Source organism: Sapajus apella, unplaced genomic scaffold (assembly GCF_009761245.1).
Source record: "Sapajus apella isolate SASKATOON/1434 unplaced genomic scaffold, GSC_monkey_1.0 scaffold12, whole genome shotgun sequence".
Classification (NCBI taxonomy): Eukaryota; Metazoa; Chordata; class Mammalia; order Primates; family Cebidae; genus Sapajus; species Sapajus apella.
This window is the reverse complement of record NW_022436952.1, coordinates 14,545,114-14,566,191: the sequence shown is the minus strand read 5'-3', so window position 1 is coordinate 14,566,191 and position 21,078 is coordinate 14,545,114. Positions and strand designations below refer to the sequence as shown.

The 21,078-nt window shown below is 36.8% G+C and overlaps 1 protein-coding gene across 3 annotated transcripts in view; it reads right to left on the bottom strand.

Annotated features, from left to right (window-relative positions):
* Positions 1-352: 352 nt before the first annotated feature.
* DGKE (diacylglycerol kinase epsilon) overlaps positions 353-21,078 on the bottom strand; it is a 32,543-nt gene continuing 11,817 nt past the window's right edge. For 2 of the 3 annotated variants that reach the window (XM_032280107.1, XM_032280106.1), the window contains exons 5-12: positions 19,137-19,280; positions 18,344-18,501; positions 17,954-18,005; positions 11,656-11,769; positions 9,948-10,019; positions 6,920-7,047; positions 6,585-6,696; positions 353-6,219 (exon numbers count right to left, since the gene is read on the bottom strand). In XM_032280107.1, the coding sequence (XP_032135998.1) occupies positions 6,040-6,219; positions 6,585-6,696; positions 6,920-7,047; positions 9,948-10,019; positions 11,656-11,769; positions 17,954-18,005; positions 18,344-18,501; positions 19,137-19,280 (960 nt within the window). In that variant the 3' untranslated portion in view covers positions 353-6,039. The remainder of the gene's footprint in view (positions 6,220-6,584; positions 6,697-6,919; positions 7,048-9,947; positions 10,020-11,655; positions 11,770-17,953; positions 18,006-18,343; positions 18,502-19,136; positions 19,281-21,078) is intronic. The other variant, XM_032280108.1, reaches the window with a different exon arrangement.

Here is a 21,078-nt window from a genome sequence, read left to right as displayed (position 1 = left end):
AATTGCCCAGTGTTAAATTACAGTGGTGGAGGCTGGGTTTCCAATTCAGATGTTTCAAATAAATTCTGTATTTTTCCATATTCTACCAACTGAAAATAAGGTGAATTCAACTATTTAATCCCATTTACTGCTCTGCTCTGCCAGGAGCCAGTTTATATGCGTGAGAATGAATGTTTCTCCTAACATTCATTTGTATTATTCTGTGCTCTTAGGCTACAAAGGCCATGCAATATGAATTTTTTATTCTTTCTGTCCAAAAGTATGTGACTCCAAACTGGCCACATAGTATGTTTCCCCGACTGTAGACCAAGAATCATTTTCTGGGACATTAAGTCAAAGCCACTTATTTTAACTCGTGGTTGTGTCAAAAAACAACACAGTATCATACTTAAGTGCTGTACTGCTGTACTTTTAATTTTATTAAAAAACAAGCAAGTATCTTCAACATATCAAATGCTTTAATTCACATATGTGCCTTCAGGCACTGACCACAAAAATACAGACCCAACACAACAAAAACAATTGACACAGGGTAATTAACTGGTAGGTATACAGGACTGTGGTGGGCAGGGGAAAGTACAAGGGGCCAGCTGGCTGCGCAAGTGGAGTCATCACATGTGCCCTCAGCACTGTGGGTTTAGGGATCCACTGCAGTCAGTTCACTTCTAAGAGGACTGGGGTTTAGGACTCGAGCTAGGCTGCTCTAAACTTATACAGAATTACAAAGGAGAATGCCAATTTATCTGCAGGGTTCATTTAAGCAGTTCAAATCTGAAAGACTGCTGGCAGAGCCGTGAACTGGATTGAGAACAAGTGTTCTTAAGAGCCATCATTAACCAACTCCACAAGGTGCCTGCCTTACTCTAGGGTTTTTCTCAGCCAAACCTACTCATCTGATCAGGATGCCCTCTTGCCTGGACAATGTCAGAGGAACAAGGAAAACAACTTAGCTTTCCAGCTCTTCCTTTTCAACATTCCATGTTAGTCACTAAAAAGTAACATGTAAGGGAAATTCTCTAGATTATAGCTTATTTCCTGTTTAGTGAATTCTGTGTTGATGTTGTCCTTTAATAGTGAGGTAGCTCAGGGCATCCTTAGACTGAAGTGTGCTTGGTCTGATGTCTGATACCAGCAACACATTTTTTTAAAAATTGAGACAAAAAGTTTAGCTCTGTCGCCCAGGCTGGAGTACAGTGGTACGATCTTGGCTCACTGCAACCTCTGCCACCAGGGTTAAAGTGATTCTCGTGCCTCAGCCTCCTGAATAGCTAGGACTACAGGCATGTGTCACTGTGCCCGGCTAATTTTTTTTTTTTAAATTTTTAGTAGAGACGAGGTTTCACCATGTTGGCCAGGCTGGTCTCCAACTCCTGACCTCAGGTGATCCACCTGCCTCGGCCTCCCCAAGTGCTGGGATTACAGGCAGGAGCCACTGCGCCTGGCCTCAGCAATACATTTCTATTTATAGTTTCTAGGTGATTTATTTTCTGCAGACATTCTCGCAGATGGTTAAGTTCAATCATTTTCATTTAAGTTTTGTAAATGTCTGTATTAGAGGATGACATTTTAAAATTATTTCCACAGAACCCTGGAATGTACCTTTTTGGGATCTGCAAGCCTCATGCACTGACTACAGAGTCAGGGCAAGGTAGATAAATAGATATGTATGTATGTGTATGTATATTTACATATCTAAAATTAACCAAATACACAGATAATAAACTAAAATTAGAAACACAAGGAATGAAGGCTAAGTTCAATGCTTTACTATTCAATAAAATAGCTTTAAAAACTGTGAAATAGCCAAGTGGCCACATTCTAAGCAGCAACGGAGACCTCCAAAATATTCTGTCCATCAAAAAAAACTTGAAGTTTCTGAATATGTAAAAATTAGTAGAAAATCAATTAGGTGACAGTCAGTATAGTAGTGGCTTTCAAACCCTTTTTAAAAAATAGAAGCATTTTAAATGTGGAAATATTTTATCTACTGAGATCTGAAGCAGCAACTCAGTATACACAAGCGTGGCTGCACTGACTGAAGTGAGAAGGCAGGAGCCTCCATGGCTCGCTGCCCCTTGGAGGCGCGTTGCACTAGCTCCTGAAGCAACTCCTTGTCCTTCAACATTGCACGGAAAACAAACAAACAAACAAACAAATAACAAATACTGCATGGGTCGCAGTCCAAAAACTGATCCCATGTACGAATCATACCAATTTTTATGTAATAGAGTTCAGACAAATATATCAATTTGGGTATGATACAAACAAGTTTTTCATAGAGTCCTTTTAGAAAAGTGATTTTGGGGACAGTGGAGTAGAAGAAAAACAATTTTAGGAACATACAATTAATTCAGTTTTTTGGCATGGTATCCCACCTGGCGAAAGCCCCATGTGAATATATGAGGTTCAGACCAGAAACTTTCAAATTTCAGTATGCTTAAGAATTGCCTGAGGTGCTGTGAATGAAAACAGAGGTTTCTATGTTGCATCTCCAGAGACAAAGAATCTTTAAGTCAAAGGCTCGGCTCAGGAATCCCTACTTTCAACAGCCTCCCCATGCATTCTGATGCTGCAGAGCATACTCCTGCAGAGCGTACTCCGAGAAACAGGAGGAGAAAGATTTCAAGGGAAAAACTGAAAAAGGCAAGGGCACACTTTTTAAAAGAAAAACCCAAACCACCTTTTCTGTCTTGTTGCTGAGAATGAATTCAGATAGGGATAAACAACATTAAAAATTTTTTAAATATCTACATATTTTAAATAAATCTACTTATATTCCACTGTCCTCAATCGGGTAGAAATATTAAAAAAATTCTCAATATAAATCGCTGGTTCTTGCTTCAATATTACCATTTAGAAGGAAAACCACACAAACTATTACCCATTCTAATGACCTTTTTGGCCAAACAAATTATGTATTTGGGTCCACATTAATCTGTAAATTAGTATAACCTTTAAAGTTTTCAAGTTAGTGCAAATTTAAAATTCAATAAATACATTAAATACAATTTTAGTTTATATTACAAATGCAAATTATTTTTCTTTTGACATGCTGGTAGTACTCATTTTTACAATGCAAATGGACTTTACAATTTCTGAGTCATAGTATACTTTATGACTCTAAGCAAATGTATTTAACAAAGCAAACACTGTATTTTTGAAACACTCTAAAAAAATAAAAATAAATAATTTTGACTATAAAATTTGTATAAACATTAGCTACATTAGGGGTTCACAGCTAATTTGTTGCAGAAAACCTAAAACACATTTAAATCATGTAATCTTACTAGTAGACAACTTGTATTTTAAAATAAGTCAGTTTGATTTCTATTCAACATGACAAAGCACTGAAAATTATCATCATCTGCCTATGGGATCTATAAGAGCTGCCAGGTATTCACTATTTAAGCCACTAAGTTTATAGGAGTTAGGAATGTATTGGGACAGTAAAAAGATGAGAGAAATCTGGAAACAAACATGGAGATATGATTTAGTTCATGTATTTCTTCCTGAGAATGTAAAAGTTATTTTTTTAAATATCAAGACAATTTAAAATGGAACAGGAAAATCTTATGGCAATTTTTTTGGTAAAGTATAGAATCCCTGGTAATATAAACAATCACTACTCTAATATGTAACTTGCAAACATAAAGTCTTACAAATTGTACTTATTTAAACAAGGCACATGCCTATACATTTATTTGAAATGCTGGGTCGATGTGCCCAAAAAAGTAATTTTGCAAAAACAAGACAGTGATATGTTTTATCATATGCTATTCTGAAATAGCTTCCCTAAAAGAAGTCTAAATGAGTGAATAAGAGAGCAGAAGAACTCCACGACAATCAATAGTGATGCAAAAACATTACTAGATTATGATAACCAAAAAATCAATTTGTTTAAATAAATGAGGGCATTGTACATAAGCCTGTTCTAAATACAGTGTAATATTATGGCTAATATTAAAATTATAATTTTTAATTATAGTTTTAGCAATTAAAAGAAACTATATTAGTTCTTGTGATTATTTTAATTTCAACATCCTAAATTGATTATTTACTTTGCTTCTACAATTAGCACTATGAATTATATAACAGGTAAACTATAACCTACAGCAAAGTGAATTTAACAGTGTATTTATAAAATGTGATATCTTTAACAATTGTGAACATGAATGAAAGCATAAACTTCATAACACTCAGAACATGAATGACCCATTAAAAAAAATCCAAAAACTCTGCCATCCCCACTGCCATGGTTACCTACCATGAAAGGTAGGTATAAATAAGCTCAAAACAGACATGCTCACAAAGTTTCTCAAGACTAGAATTTAAGATCACTCATTGAGATCTGGAAGAGGTTAATTTAGCAAAATAACGTATTTCATAAAACGTACTGACTACTGTATACATTACTAAGTTGCTCTCTGAAAACATGGTCTGGGCCTAAAGTGTGGCAAACTTAGGTTTACGGCAATTCACAGATGACAGATTCATAACAGACCCTCAAAGACAGCTAATGGTGCTTTGGGTGATACATTCTGATCTTTCAGAGATTACTGTCATTAAAGACCACAAAGCCTACAAATGGGCCATCTGTCAGAAAAACACCAGGCTGGATGCCCACTGGGTCTGCCTACCTGTGGGACATGAAGGGATGGACTGGGTCAACAGCAGTGAAAGAGCACCCTCTAATGGGAACCATGAAACTAGCCGTTCAGTAAGTTTGTGGCAATTGAGGGGCAAATGAAACAATGAAACAAAGTTTTCAGTTATCTAAAAGTAGCTCCCTAGTGCTTTTTATGCCCTCCTTTTTTCAAAACAATGAGGAATGAGAATATCTAGATTATCTGTCAGGAGAATTAAATTAGGATTTTTATTAATTAATCAGCTAAATTTCTATCTGATTGTGACTAGCAGAATTTATGTGATCAATTTAACTTATTAAATAAAGCTACAGAATGTAAACACTAAACACAGGTATCATACCACAAGGTAAATAATAAATACTTTAAAAATATATCTCTCATTTTAAAATAAATATAATATAAACATTTTAGCAGAGATTTCTGTCCACTTAAATTCTGTTAAAAGACTACCATATTTGAAAATACTACAAGACCAATGAATTTTTGAAATTTATCAGTCAGCCTTGAGTGTTTCCTAAGCAATTAATCTCACTGATAAGTTTCCTTTAAGCACATTTTTTGAAGTGTCGACACTGTCTTTTAATAAAAAGAGAAGTTGATGAACTGTTCAGCTCAGAACCTAGAAATTACAATCCAAAGTGTTGTGAATCTTATTTCTTACCAGTTAATTTATCTGTTTCTCTTTTGGCTACACTAAAATAGATCCTGAATTTCAGCTCAAATGGCTACCTACAGAGTTAAACAACATTTAGGTGTCTGAATATCTTCCTAAAATAAAAACTATAATGAAAATTTTAAGTATTATTTTTGTTTACTGTTCTCCTTTTGGGGGTTCCTAGAAATCAATACACACACTTGGTTTGAGTTGCAGAGAATCATAAGAGGCATGCTGCTGGAGGATGCCCACAATTAACCATGCTGGTTTGACAGTAATCATTTCCTCTCAAAAAATCAAGTTAATTTTTAAAATGTGATAGTGTCACCATCTTAAAAATGAAGATGGAAATGATCTTTCCACCCACACCTTGTTGGAGACATATGTCCATCCAATGTGTGTCCATCAAATGCATGGTTCAAAAATAAGAGACAGCACATACTTCAGAGTCAGTCCCACTCTCAAAACAGTCATAAAAAATTTTCACTTTCATATAACTTTTTATGACTTTTCAAAAGTTAATACTATTCATTCAAAGTACTTTGCTGAAAAAGAATAAACATTTGTGAATAACTGGAATCTGGCTGGCTTGGGGATGCTATTTACAAAAATGTATACCCATTATACTACTAGCGAAATTAAGACTGAATGCTGATAAGAGATTCTGGTAATACTTTTGGATGAACATGTATCTACTTTGCTTTGAGGATTCTATGCAGTTTTCACTCCCTCATCCATCTATTCAGTCTCCTTTATGTCTTCTTGATCCGAAGTACTAGAGATGTCATCATCTGTTTGTTCTCCAGAGAAATATAGCATCATTGCATGTGTCTTGTGAGTTATGGTGACAGTGCAGGGCCCTTGGGCCCAAGGCTCTCCATCCACCTGCATTGGCATCATGGAGCACTTCAAAATCAGCTGATATTAGGGAACAAATAATGTTTAAAAGTCAGTCCCCCAACATTTAGAAAGGTCTTCCTTAATAATACCATCTACAATCCCTTAACCCTTATGCATTTCATTTTTAGAAAATATTAATCTGAATATGTTTTTATTCATTGATTGTTTAAGGAATTTGTTTTTCAAGTGAATATTTTATCTCATGGATCTTGAGCCATATTTCTGTTCTTCCTCATCCCACTCAAGCCCCTGGTGTAGACTGACCAGGTGCAACAGCCATAAACCACTGTTTAAAGAAAGTTATAGCATGTATACTTTCCACATCAACAGCTTAGAAATGGACTGGGACAAATCAGCCTGTTACAGCTATATTTTTCACTTACCCTCACTGTATGTGCCTGTCCTATTCGAAAAGGATTCGCCAGTTTCACTTGAATCTGAGCACAGTGGAAAGACCCATATACTCCAACAACTTCCAGTAGACCATCATCATGCCTAAAATTGGAAAAAGAAAATATGGATTATATGATACAATAAAATAAAATCAGTTATGCTAGAGCAATTGCTTTTTAATGCAGTTGGACCATCAACTTTAAAATATTTATAACTAATGAGATATACAAAAAAGAAAATTTGAGGAAAAATGTTAAAGTATATAAACAAGAGATTGCTTTAAATAAAATAGTGACATGAAAAAACAGACAACAAATGTACATACCTGGTTAGAGGGTAAGTCTCGTCCCCCATCCCTTCCCATAGTCTGCAGCCACCGCCCCAGTATCCAATGTTCAGAACTATAATACCTTCCAAGTTGGGCAGTGCTACTCGCTCACCATCCAGTTCTAGCTTTAAAGAAACACAAATAGATAGTGACTACAGGGCACACTATTTCCATACATATCTATTTAGAATTCACATCCATTTTCATAAATGTGCTTATGTGTGAGGGATGCACATGTAGAAGACACTCCGTACCTCTCACTCAGGGCCTCTCATTTGGCCTTTTCTATCTCCGCAGTGGAACTGCTTCTATCAACATCATCAATAATGTCCTTTCTCTTAAGCCCCATGATTTTTTAGGCCTTATCTATCTTGCTGTTTCAGTAGCACCTGACACTTGTTGACTCCCTTCCTCTTTTCCTAAAATCTGCTTCCCTTTGCTTCCTGGAAACTACAGACTCTGCTTCCCCGGATGTTCATTCTCAGGAAAGTAAACTGGGCCAGATCCATCTATCCACTGCCTACAAAACATGTCCCTGGACTGGCACCAAAAACTCCTATGTAAAAAACTGATCAAGCAACTTGTTCTGCAATTCGCTCTCTGTTCCCCAATGTACTTACCAGGAAAGAGTAACAGTCTTCCCCTCCTCCTTCTCTTAGCTAACTCTTACTTAACTCTTTCCTGGTAAGTAGGTTACTCACCCCCCCAACCCAACTGTTTAAGCCAGAAACCTGGGAGTTATCTTTGATTTCTTTGAATTTACCCTCCACATTCACTTAATCACTAAAAACAGCTGATGCTATTTCAGTCTTTCTCTCCACCATTTCTTCCCTAAAATGTTCCTATCTGGTCTATCTGCCTCTAGCTTTACTCTCCTATGCATCCCTCACAGAGCAGTCGGATTGACACTTAAAAAATGCAAATATGTCATCCTGTAATTACAACCCTTCAATGGCTTCACTTCAACCCTTCAATGCCCATGATGAAATCCAAGCTCTAATACCAGGCAAATATGACACTGTGATTTGACATCTGTCCATCTCTCTAGCCTCAGCTCTTATCACTGTCCTTCCTGAAAGCTATGCTCCAGCTTGAACTCACTCAAATATGCCACGTGCACCTCTGGGCCTTTTGCACATGCTGTTTTTAGCCTACAGCAATCTTCCCCTCCTCCTTCTCTTAGCTAACTCTTACTTATTTTCAGATTCCAGCTTGTCACTTCTTCCAGAAAGACTTGTTTATACTGCCACTTTCCCTAGTCTCTGTAGCTTCTAGGTTACATATTACTCTTGTTTGTTCCTCTAAGACCACATGCTTTCATTATCACTTCTCATACTGCACTGCAATGTGGTTTAAATATCTTTTCTGCTTTTTTATTGGAGACAGGGTCTCAATCTGTCACCCAGGCTGGAGTGCAGTGGTATAATCATGTTTTACTGAAGCGTCCGCTTGCTGGTTTTAAATGATACTCCTGCCTCAGCCTCCTGAGCAGCTAGGACCACAAGTGCATGCCACTATGCTTGGCTATTTTAATTTTTTTGTAGACATGAGGTCTTGCTACGTTGCCCAGGCTAGTCTCTTTGCCTCAAGCAATCCTCTCACCTTGGCCTCCCAAAGTGCTGGGATTAAAGGTGTGAGCCACTCTGCCCAGACTGGTTTAAATATCTCTCTTCATCCTAGACTGTAAAGGTAGAGCAAGGAATTTATCACTGTACCTCCAGTATTGAGGACAGTGACTATTTTTAGGTATATATATAAAATTTTGTTTCCGTATAAGTAAAAATAATTTGTATTTTTGTATAAATAAAATGTAAGACAATAAAGTAAAGGTATTTTATATGCTCCTATTCTTTACTAATACTATCAAAGTCCAGGAAAAAGGAAATATGATAAAGTAACATAACACTCTTTTTTTTTTTTTTTGGAGATGGAGTCTTGCTCATCACCCAGGCTGAATGTGCAGTGGCATGATTTTGGCTCACTGTAACCTCTGCCTCCCAGGTTCAAGCAATTCTCTTGCCTCAGCCTCCCAAGTGGCTGGGATTACAGGCATATACCACCACCCTAGGCTAATTTTTTGTATTTTGGTAGAGGCGGGGTTTTACCACGTTGCCTAGGCTGATCTTGAACTCCTGAGCTCAGGCCGTCTGCCCCGCCTCAGCTTCCCAAAGTGCTAGGATTACAGGTGTGAGTCACCGCGCCCGGCTATGATCCTCTTTTTAACAGAAAATCTTGCTCTTTCATGCCATGGCTGCCCAGAGGCTTTGAGCTAAACATTATGCCTAACAGCAACATTTTCCCTTGGCTAATGTGTAATCAGGCTCCTTACTCCCTGCTCATTGTCTCTTTTCCCAAGCTGTTTATGATCTCTTTTTATTTATTTTATTATTTCTAGGTTTCTCTGAATTAATGTTTTCGTTGTTGCTATTAACCATTACAGGTTCTTTTTGGAATCAAGCAAGGAATACATATAAGACTGCCATATCACATCAGAGATGCTGTCACAATAAGCCATCATTAATAATCTATTTTTACTACTTATACATTTTTATTTTGGTATGTAAGAGAGATACCCCACAAAAGTAATCTGAATTCAACTTTTCATTTAAACTTCCTCTGCGACTTTATGTTGAGTCAGGCTCTGTATTAGATAATTGTAAATTATCTATCATGAATGAATGGAGGCCATTCACCCTAATAGTTAAACAGACTCCGGATTTACATAAATCTGAGTTCATGTCCTGATTACATGTGCATTTAGGCATTAAATGACAGAATTTGGGCAAATTCATTTAAAATACTTTTCTTTTCTGTATAATGTGAATACAATACATGCCTTAATAGAATTGTGGTAAGAATTTAGAGGGACAATGTGTATAAAGCATGTAGCAAAGTGCTTGGCACACAAATAAATACTCTATATATGCTGACAAAATGTATTAACAGAAATTTTAGCATTTCTGTTTTAAAAATCTTCATAATTCAGAGACCACCTAAAACTTAAAAAAAAGTATTAATAGCTTACCTCAACTTTTTTATTCAAATCTTTACATTCTTGCACTAAACAATCTTTGGTTCCATAGAATAAGTAAACTGCCTATGAAAAACAGACAGAAAATATGATATTAAAACAATCTAACCCTTTAAACATTAAGAAAAAAAACGCTGTATCAAAGCTCCCTGACAAGAATGTTGAATGAAGCACATTTTCCTTACAGTGGACTAGACACTGATGAAAAGAAGGGCAACCAAAAGGGATACTTTTGGTGTGCAACCTCTGGCCCTAACCAACACCTCCATTCTAGTAATTTTAAAGGATAAAATTGGAACCCATGAGGAGCAGCAATGGAAATATATAATTAAAAAACAATGTAAAAATGCCTTTAACATATTACAGATACTTTTGGCATCATTTGTTATTTTACATTTTATTCTATTATGCTATTAATAGTTTAAAAGTGCTAGATGAACTCTGGTACAGTAGATGAGATATTACTCATCCTTCTTTTTGGAAGATGACAATATAGGCCATTCCATTTGGGTTTAATTAGCCTCTTTCTCAGGGGAAATGTGGGATAGAAGTGATTTTTTTCTAAATGGTGTTTTCTCCCAATTTATCAAAAATGTTATATTTTATAAAGAAATATATTTGAGTTAGAAAATTCCATTTATTCTTAGTACTTCAGATTACTTAAGGACAGTAGAAATGCAGATTAATCCAGCAAACATTTTCTAATCACTTTTGAATACAGAAAGGTTGATATAAGCAGTGAGATAAGTTCATTATCAACTGACTAAATAGCAATACTTATTACATTAGTAACTATATTAATAAAAGGGAGTTATTTTAAAATTTGAAATACTTGTAAAACAGAACCAGGAATACAACTGCATTTATTTTTGATATCCTGTTGGTCAATCATCAAATGTCATTAAAAAAATTCCTAAGCAAAACTCCATCAAAGGAATCAACTGTATTGGAAACCAGAGATGACCTTAGTTCAAAGCTGTGGCAAACAAACTGCTCCTTTCTTTACCTCATCTGCCTTTTGGAGGTTTTTCAAACCAATGAAATCTTTTCCATTAATGACTTTATCAAAAATTTATTCTGCCTAAAATTTTCTTCCAATTTTAGCTGCCATTTAAGATAAGCTATCACATATTCAATTCAGTTCCTAAGCAAAATATGCTATAAAACATCCCAAATTTGAATTTAAAAAATTTGTTAGAGTTATAAAATACATTGATAAAGATTTTTATTTTTTGAGATGGAGTTTCATTCTGTTGCCCAGGCTGGAATGCAGTGGTGTGATCTCAGCTCACTGCAACATTTGCCTCCCAGTTTCAAGGGATTCTCCTGCCTCAGCCTCCCAAGTGGCTGGGATTACAGGCACCTGACACCATACCTGGCTAATTTTGTATTTTTAGTAGAGACGGGGTTTCACCATGTTGGCCAGGCTGGTCTCGAACTCCTGACCTCAAGTGATCCACCTGCCTCTGCCTCCCAAAGTGCTGGAATTACAGGCATGAGCCACTGTGCCCAGCCTGATAAAATACATTTAAAGATCTAATTAATAAAAAAGATCTGATTTGACAGTCCTACACAAAACAGAGCAGGTAAATATTCCTGTAAGTTAGTTCAATCTGAATCTAAGAGTGCTAAATATAATTGAACTATTGATTTTTACTGTACCTTCGATGATAAGCAGGAAATGTTATTTTATCCAACACACCTTATTAAGAATTCTGCTAGAAAACAGAGATGGTGCCTTCTCACGATGAGCATGAAAATTGAGAGCCATGAGAGCATCAGGTCCAACAGAAAAATAGTTGTTCATTGTGAATTCCTGTGAGAAAGGGTAAGAATAAGCAAGGTTAGGCTTAGGTTCCACCTAAGCCTGAGTCATAATTAAATGTCAATCTTAGTCTTGTATGGCTACTTTGTACTGTCTGGTGAAGTTACCAGAAATAAAACTTCCGTTCAAGGCTGATAATTACAGATGTAAATTTCATCTTCCACTTCTGTTTTATATGCTACATCTCACACCTTACCATCTACAATGGCTCTACTTGATGCTTCCAGGCTTTTCACGCCTGTGTTCCCATTACATTTGCTTTTCACATTTATCACAACCTCCAAGCTCTCAGCTTCTATTAGTCCTAACCCAGGCTACTGGTCTCCCCTTAATTTATCTTACTTCCCAACGTGGCCTGGATTCCAAGGTCAATCATTTCAATGACTGTACTCAACACCATCCTTTGCTCCAACACCCTTTTACCTCTTCTCAGCCTTACTTGTTAATCTTCTCTAAATCAAACTGTTTTCTCTGTTCTACTTCCAGGTTGCTGGACGCTGGAGGTGAGAATCTTATAATTATGATCCTGCTACAAAGTTATTTCCAAGGATGGCTGGCCACAACCACTAATAGGGCACAGTAATCCTGTAGATCTCTCATTTCTTCTGTTTCCTAGTGGTTATTTCAAAACTTGCAACTCTTCTCAAGTCCCTGATAACCAGCCTCCGCTTGCCTTTGTTATGTTCAGATGATCTTTATTCTTGCCTCACTGAAAAAAGTGAGATCAGGTATGAGTTCTCATGCTTTCTTTCTGCCATCTAAAAATTCTGACTTTTGCTCTTCATCCTTTTGATGTTAAGTCTAAATTTGGTCACCTGTTCTTTTCATCCTTTTCCCATTCATCTCTTATAGAACTGTGATTCACTAAATGTCTGTCTCTTCACTGCCAAAATATAATTTTCAATCCTAGTTGTTTACAAAAAAACCCTGTAAACATCTTAAGTAAAATATGTCAACATACATTAATTTGTCTTTATTTTTTAACTGAATTTGTTCCCCCAGTTTCCTAGGGGTCCTTTATTCAGAAACTAAGAGTAGGGCAACATAAGCTTCATGAAGGCAAGGCCTTCATTACTGAAACTCTAGCACCTAGGACAGTGCCTGGCACCAGGTGGGCACAAAATACTTCTTGGAATGTATAGAGCAATGAAGTTCCCTCTTGTATTTGATTGTTTAAGATGTTATTCTCTAGAGTTAAGGAGACCCTACCTGATTGTAGCATATTTATTTTTAATGATATATCTTATTTAATGATAGCAAATGGCTGAGAATATGTCTTCTTATTTGAATCATCTAAGTGGTGTGAAACTTTGTCCATCTTCGGAGGAATGATTTCTGATAAACAAATATTTTTAAATACTCAGCTCTGCTTTACTACGGAGTAGTAATACATCCTGCTATGAATGAGAAATATATCATTTATTTTTTGCATATCCATCACCTCAAATATTATCATTTATTTGTGGTGAGAACATTTAAAATCCTCTCTTTTAGGCTGAGCACGGTGGTTCATGCTTGTAATCCCAGCACTTTGGGAGGCTGAGGTGGCATGATTGCTTGAGCCAAGGAGTATGAGATCAGCCTGGGCAACATAGGAAAATCCTGTCTCTACTGAAAATAATGAAAAGAAAATTAGCGGGGTGTGGTGGCATATGCCTTTAGTCCCAGTTACTAGTGAGGCTAAGATTGGAGGATCACTTGAGCCCAAGAGGTATAGGCTGCAGTGAGCTGTGATCATGCCACTGAACTCTAGCTTGGTCAACGGAGTGAGACCCTGTCTCATATAAAAAAAATCTTCTCTTTTAGCAATTTGAAAATATACGCTATTATTAACTATAGTCACCAAGCTGTACAATAGCAGAACTTATTCTTCCCATCTAACTAAAACTTTGTACCTATTAACCAATGTCTCCCCTTTATCCATCTACTCTCCTATCCCCTACGGCTTCTGGTAACCACAATTCTACTCTTGAGTTTGATTTTTTAGATTCCACATATAAGGGACATCATACAGTATTTGTCTCTCTGTGCCTGGCTTATTTATTTAAGATAATGTCCTCTAGGTTCAGCTACGTTGCTAAGAATGACAGATTTTCTTTTTTCTTAAAGTCTGACTAGTTTTCCATTGTGTATATATGGCATATTTAAAAAATCATTCATTCACTGATGGGCACTTAGGTTATTTCTGCATCTTGGCTATTGTACATAATGATGCAATGAACATGGGAACACGGACATTGTCTGATATAATGATTTCAATTCCTTTGGGTATGTATCTATAAATAGGATTGCTGGAACATATGGTAATTCTAGTTTTAGATTTTTGAGGAACCTCCATATTGTTTCCCAAAACGGTTGTATTAATTTACAATACCAACAGTGTACAAGGATTCTCTCCTCTCCACATCCTTGCCAACACTTGCTATTACTGACCAATGAAATAGGATAGGAAACCCCAAAATAAATACACGTATCTACGGCCAACTGATTTCTGACAAAGGTGCCAAGAACACACAATAGGGAAAGGACAGTCTCATCGATAAATGGTACTGGGCAAGCTGGATATCCACATGTAGAACAATGAAAATCAACCCTTATCTCACCCCTTATAAAGAATCAACTCAAAATGGATTAAAGACTTAAATGTACAACCTGAAACTATAAAAGTACTAAAATATAAGGAGAAAGCTTCATGACATTGGCCTGGGCAGTTATTTTTTTGATATGACCCCCAAAACACAGGCAATAAAAGTAAAAATAGACAAAATGGATTGCATCACACTAAAAAGATTCTACACAGCAAAGGCAAACAATTGAGTGAAGTGAAGAGGCAACCCAAAGCTTAGAAGAAAATATCTGTAAATCATACACTCCATAAGGAACCAATATCCAAAAGGTAGAAGGAACTCAAGCTACTCAATAACAACCAATAACCCTATTAAAAAATGGGCAAAGGATTTGAAGAGACATTTCTCAAAATACATAAAAATGGCCAACAGATACAGGTTCAGCATTCCTAAAATGAAAATCTGAAATCTGAAATGTTCCCAAATCTGAAACCTTTTGAGCACTGACATGACACTCAAAGGAAATGCTCATGGGAGCATTTTGGATTTCAGCTTTTCAGATTAGAAATGCTCAATGGCTACATATTCTGCAAATACTCCAAAATAAAAAATCAGAAATCTGAAATACTTCTGGTCCCAACCATTTTTTTGGATAAGGGATATTCAACCTGTATATGAAAAAATGCTGAACATTTCTAATCATCAGAGAATTGCAAATGAAAACCACAATGAGCTATCACTTCACACCTGTAAGATTGGCTACTATCAAAAAAAGACATCTTTAATGTTGGCATTTCAGGCACTATGATACCTGACAAATACTTTTGAGCACAGGAACAATTTTAAATGATCTCTTAATACTTTCTCTAATCTATTTTCTGGAGCACAGTGGTGCGAGGCTCACTGCAACCTCTGCCTCCCAGGTTCAAGCAATTTTCCTGCTTCAGCCTCTTGAGTAGCTGGGATTACATGTGCCCACCACCACGCCAGGCTAATTTGTCTCAAACTCCTGACCTCAGGTGATCCACCCACCTCGGCCTCCCAAAGTTCTGTGATTACAGGCATGACCCACCATGCCTGGCCATTTCTTGATTTTTAAATTTTAAATACTACTTCTGTATTCTTTCTCTTTTTAGAGATGGCGTTTCATCTGCACTTTCTCACCCAGGCTGGAGTGCAGTGGCGTGATGATAGCTCACTGCAGCCTTGAACTCTTGGGCTCAAGCAATCTCCCTGCCTCAGCCTCCCAAGTTACTGGGACTACAGGCATGTGCCTCCATGTCCAGTTCCTTTGCTTTCTGTTGTTATTTTCTGAGTGGTGTCTTCAACTGTACTTTCCAATCGAATACGGAATTTTAGTTTATAAGAGCCTTTTTCGGGGCGTGTGTTTCTGAATGTTCCTTTTATAGAACACTATTCTATTAATATTTTCATTTTTCTCTGAGAACATTAGTCCTGCTCCCTGAATTGCTGGACTGTGTTTCCTACAATTCTTTCTTTTAGTTTCTTTGGGGCTCTCTCACGGTAGAGGCTTTCCTTAAGTGCTTGTTTGTGCCTCCGATCCTTAACTGTATATGTTCATGTTTTAAGAATAAGGTATAAAAGGCCAACTGTGAACTTTGCATCCAAAAGCAGGTCCTGCTAGGGGATAAGCTCCATTATAGAGATAAAGTGCAAAAATCTGGTCCTTTTGCTAAGGGACAACCAAATATCTTGGGCAAGTAGCTTCCCCAGAGAGAAATCCTCTCTGTCACTATTCTTGAAGTTGAGTGGATGAAAAGGGCCAGTAATCTCACTTTGCATTAAATCTATTTTTGGTATGTCTTTAGCTGGCTAGAGTCTCTATAGCTTAAACTTTCCAGAGTAAACCTCCAATCTACTACCTGAATTGAGGGGGGTAGTAAATGACTACATGAAGCTGGGGAAAGGGGAAGTGATCTAAGGGACAAACAGCGTCTTCGGCTTACTCTTTCTATTTTCAGACATGCTTTATACTACTGCTCTCTAAGTGATGTGGTGACCTGAATTCCTAAGCCTTTGCTTGGTTCTGCTCAATAAACTGGTTTCTTCCTTAGTTTTCTGCAGTGTAGGTACTTTTCAGCTTTTTTCAATATGCTAACCTTTCTAGTTTTGGCTTCTTAAAGACTGCTGTGATCTCTTTGTCCTTAGGGTTTTGCCCTTTCTCAAAGATCTATACAAGATAGGTATCACCATTTTAGAGGGATTTTAGTGGCAAGGACACAGAGAAGCAGAGAAACATGCGTCAGTGTTCCCCAAATGCTCTTCTTTAAAGTCTGCATTATTTTGTTGTTTATCACCCACCTATTGCAGTTCTCTTTCTGTTTTCTCCTTATTTACTTACTACATTCTTTAGTCTCTTTTCATGGCCTCTCAATCTGTGTCATCTAAATATATCTATTTTCGAAATGTAGTTCCTGTCTGGGCACAGTGGCTCAAGCTTGTAATCCCAACATTTTGGAAGGCTGAGGTGGGAGGATTGCTTGGGCCTAGGAGTTCAATTTCAGCCCAGGCAATATAGGGAGACAAAACGAAAACAAAGCTATCTGGACATGGTGGCACATGCTGGTGGTCCAGGCTACTTGGGAGGCTGAGGTGGGAGAACTGCTTGGGCCCAGAGGTCAAGGCTGCAGTGAGCTGTAATCACAACACCGCACTCCACCCTGAGTGACAGAGTGAGACCCTATCTCCAAAAAAAAAAAAAAAAAAAAAAAAATGTAGTTCTTGGCTCTCTTTTCCCCTCTCACTCCCCACATTCTCTCATGCATTCTCAGCATTTAAACAATTACCAGAAATAAAGCTTCAGTTCAAAGGCTGATAACTAGGGACTTGAATCTCACAACTTGGGTTACTCCCCTTGCCCCAACCCTGGTTTATTTTACTTCCTAACCCAGTCTGGATTCCTCAATTTGCATCTCTAGCTCTGTCTTTATTCCTGAGCAATAAGTCTAAACTTCCAACTTCTTGTTCAATACTTCAAAGACTTTTAGATTGATATGCCCAATATCTATCTTATTTTCTTCCCAGGCAAACCTGAAACTTGGTATTTTTCTTAGTCATTTCCATACATCCAGTTATAAAAACTAGAAATTTAGTAGTAATATGTATGTTCTCTCTTCTCTTTATACTAATCAGTTGTCAAGTACTCATGAATTCTACCTCTAAAATGTCCTCATCCTGATTCTCCCTAGTGCAGGCTTCTATGCTATTTTCACATTATCTCCAGAGTATCTTTTAAAAACATAGATCTGCTAGCTCTGTATTATTTGCTACTTGCTAACCATGCTTTGCACTCTCGCCTCTATTCCCTCTGCCTGGTAAGTCCTTTGCTTTTTTAAGGACCAACTCCCATATCACTTTCTCTGAATCTTCTCAGCCTGATCAGCTAGGGCAGAACTAACCACACCTGCACCCTGTTCTCTCCCATAACACATTTTCAGTCCAGTTTGTGAGGTAAGCTTAGAAGTTTCTGTTCTGCTCCACAGCCAGCTCCCTTGAGATAAGCACCAGGTCTCTGTATCTCACCACAGAGTGCTGAATCTTGTGCAGTGAAGCTGAAACTACTTCCAACTGAAGCACTAACAACATACCTTGGGTTTTCTTAAGTTGTAGTATCCTTTATTTGTTACTTGAACTTTCCATCTAAAAAACAGAAAAAAAAACCAAAAAACCCAGCAGTTTTTACAATAAACCTTGTACTCTGGATATTTGGATAAATGAGGGTTTTCTATTAAAATACCATCTAAAAGAGTAACCACATGTATATGAGCATGCAAATTTAGGGATATGTACTCAGTATAACTTATTACTTTGACTCTTACATAATAAAACAAAACACCAGCATCTATGTGTAAATACAACTAATAGAGTCTTTCACATTTAAATTACATGCCACTTTTCATCTGGACCAGTCTTCATTTTAAATCAAACAATTATGACTAAATCTCAAGAAATCTACTTTTTGGAGAAATGTAACTTACCGATCTAGTTTAATTCCATCTGCTTCCATTACATTTCGTAAGACCTGTGCAACTGGAATTTCTCCAGCATAACCTGCACCCCAACCCAATGTATTGGATAGATCGTTGCCTGTTCCCAGAGGCAAGACTGCAACTTGCGGAATGTACTTTTCTTGTCCCTAGAATACAGAAGAGATGTTTTAGATTTTTCTCTGCAGACTATTTACTGGGTAATAACATTTTGTAAAATTTCATGAGATCAAGGCAGTAAAGATACACATATAACAACTGTAGGCTGTTTTGCTAAAGTTTGTGCTAAATGCTTAATCAAAACATCTCATTCTTAACTATTTGAAACTGGCAATGTCTAATATTCATCTGCATAATAAAAAATATAAAGCAAAAATATTCTATATTAGGTTGGGCATGGTAGTTCATGCCTGTAATCCCAGCACTTTGGGATGCCAAGGTGGGAGGACTGCTTGAGTCCAAGAATTTGAGAGCTACCCAGGCAACATAGTGAAACCCTGTCCCTACAAAAAAACAAAAATTATCCAGGTGTGGTAGTGCACACCTATAGTTCCAGCAACTTTATAGGCTGAGGTAGAAGGATTGCTTGAACCTGAGAGATGGAGGTTGCAGTTAGCTGTGTTTGTGCCACTGCATTCCAGCTTGGGTGACAGTGCGAGACTGTATCTCAAAAAATAAAATAAAATAAAAAAAAAAAAATAAAAAAAAATGTGTATGTGTACATGTATATGTATAGTATATTTATCTCAGAAGTCGTTCTGTAGTAGTTTTTAAAGACTAATACCTTAATCTTCATGTCATCAACTGCATCCAGGACCCAGCCCACAGTCCCATCCCCTCCACAAACAAGTACTCGAGCTGAATAATATGGAAGAAGAGTACAGAGTTGTAGGGCTTTGATAGGAGGAGTTTTAGTTACATCAAAAATCTAGAAACAAAAGAAAAAGTTATTTTTATCCAACATTTTCCTTTATCTCTCAAGATGATTTCCCTCTAGATGAGTAGAGATATAGTTAAATAACACTACTGGCTACTACGTATTTATCTTTAACAATAAGCCAGGCACTGTGCCAGACTCTTTCTATTCATTGTAGCTCATCCCCACACTGACTCTATAAAGCAAGAGTTAGCCTCAGTCTGTTGAGCTGGAAACTGAGCTGCAGGAAGGTTAAATCACTTGCCTGTGATTCTCCAGGTAATTAAGTGCTGAAATACAAATTCAGGCTGGGGGTGGTAGCTCACGCCTATAATCCTAGCACTTTGGGAGGCAAAGGTGAGTAGATCACTTGAGGTCAGGAGTTTGACTAGCCTGGCCAACATGGTGAAATCCTGTCTTTACTAAGAATACAAAAATAAGCTGGTGTGGTAGTGTGCCCCTGTAATCCCAGCTACTCAGGAGGCTGAGATAGAAGAATCACTTGAACCTGGGAGGCAGAAGTGGCAGTGAGCCAAGTTCGTGCCACTGCACTCCAGCTTGACAGAACAAGACTCTGTCTCAAAAAATAAAAAAAATTAAATTTATAGTTTATCTATTATACCACATTACCTCCTTCCTGTTCACATAAACCACAATGTGCTAAGTTCACCTTTAACTAGTGTTTCATATCTTACACTGGCTTAAAAAAAAAAATCACCAGTGCAAATTAGTACAAATTTCTGGAAAAGCAATTTTGCAATACATAGAAAATGATGTAAAAATGCAAGTAGCTTTGATAATCCATAATTCTGCCAATGATCCTAGAAAAAATATTTCGGAAGACAAAAATGCCCAAAAATATGTATAAAAATATTTACTGTGGCATTACTTATAATACAATCATAGAGACAGTGTTACCCTTCAACAACAGGAGACTGGATAAATAATCCATTCAATTATTCTAGTTGTTAAATATGTAATTATGAGAACTATGTAGAAACAAGGAAAAATATTTATACCATTAAAGTTAAAAAAAATCAGAATGCAAATTTGTATATAGATTATTGTTATCGTACTGTTAATATGCAAAGTAAATGCATAGATAATTAATGGAAAGAACAAGAAAAAAGAAAACCAATGTATTTGTATGGGGAAATTGCAAATGATTTTTTCCTTTATTTTTTATAATTTTCTTAAACTGTATAATATTGAAAGAGTAAAAAATACAAATTGGAAGGACAAAGTTACTGAATTTCTAATTGTTACACAATGGGTTGTTTAATTTTTCTTTCTTTAAATTAGTGGGGTTTCTTGTATTTTTTTTTGTTTTGGGGTTAATTTTTCAAAGTTGCTAGTTGTACATTCAATCTTAACGATCCCTTTTATTTTTAAAACTGAGGTGTAATTTACATATAAGATTCACCCATTTGAAGTGAACAAGTCAATAATTTTTAATAAGTTCACTGAGTTGCACAACTACCACTATCATCCGGTTTAGAACATTTCTGTTGCTTCAATAAGATCCCTCAATGTCAATTTGCAGTCACTCCCCATTTCCAGCCCTAGCCTCAGGCAACCAGTAATCTATTCTCTACCTCTACAGATTTGCCTTTTCTAGACAGGTCACATAAACAGAATCATACAATATAAAGTCCCTTGTATCTGTCTTCTTTCACTTACTATGTTTTTGAGGTTCATTTATTGTAATATGTATGTATCAACAGCTTGTTCCTTTTTGTCATTTAATGGTATTCCATTGTATCGATACCATCACATTTTGTTTAACAACTCACCAGCTGATGGACAGCTG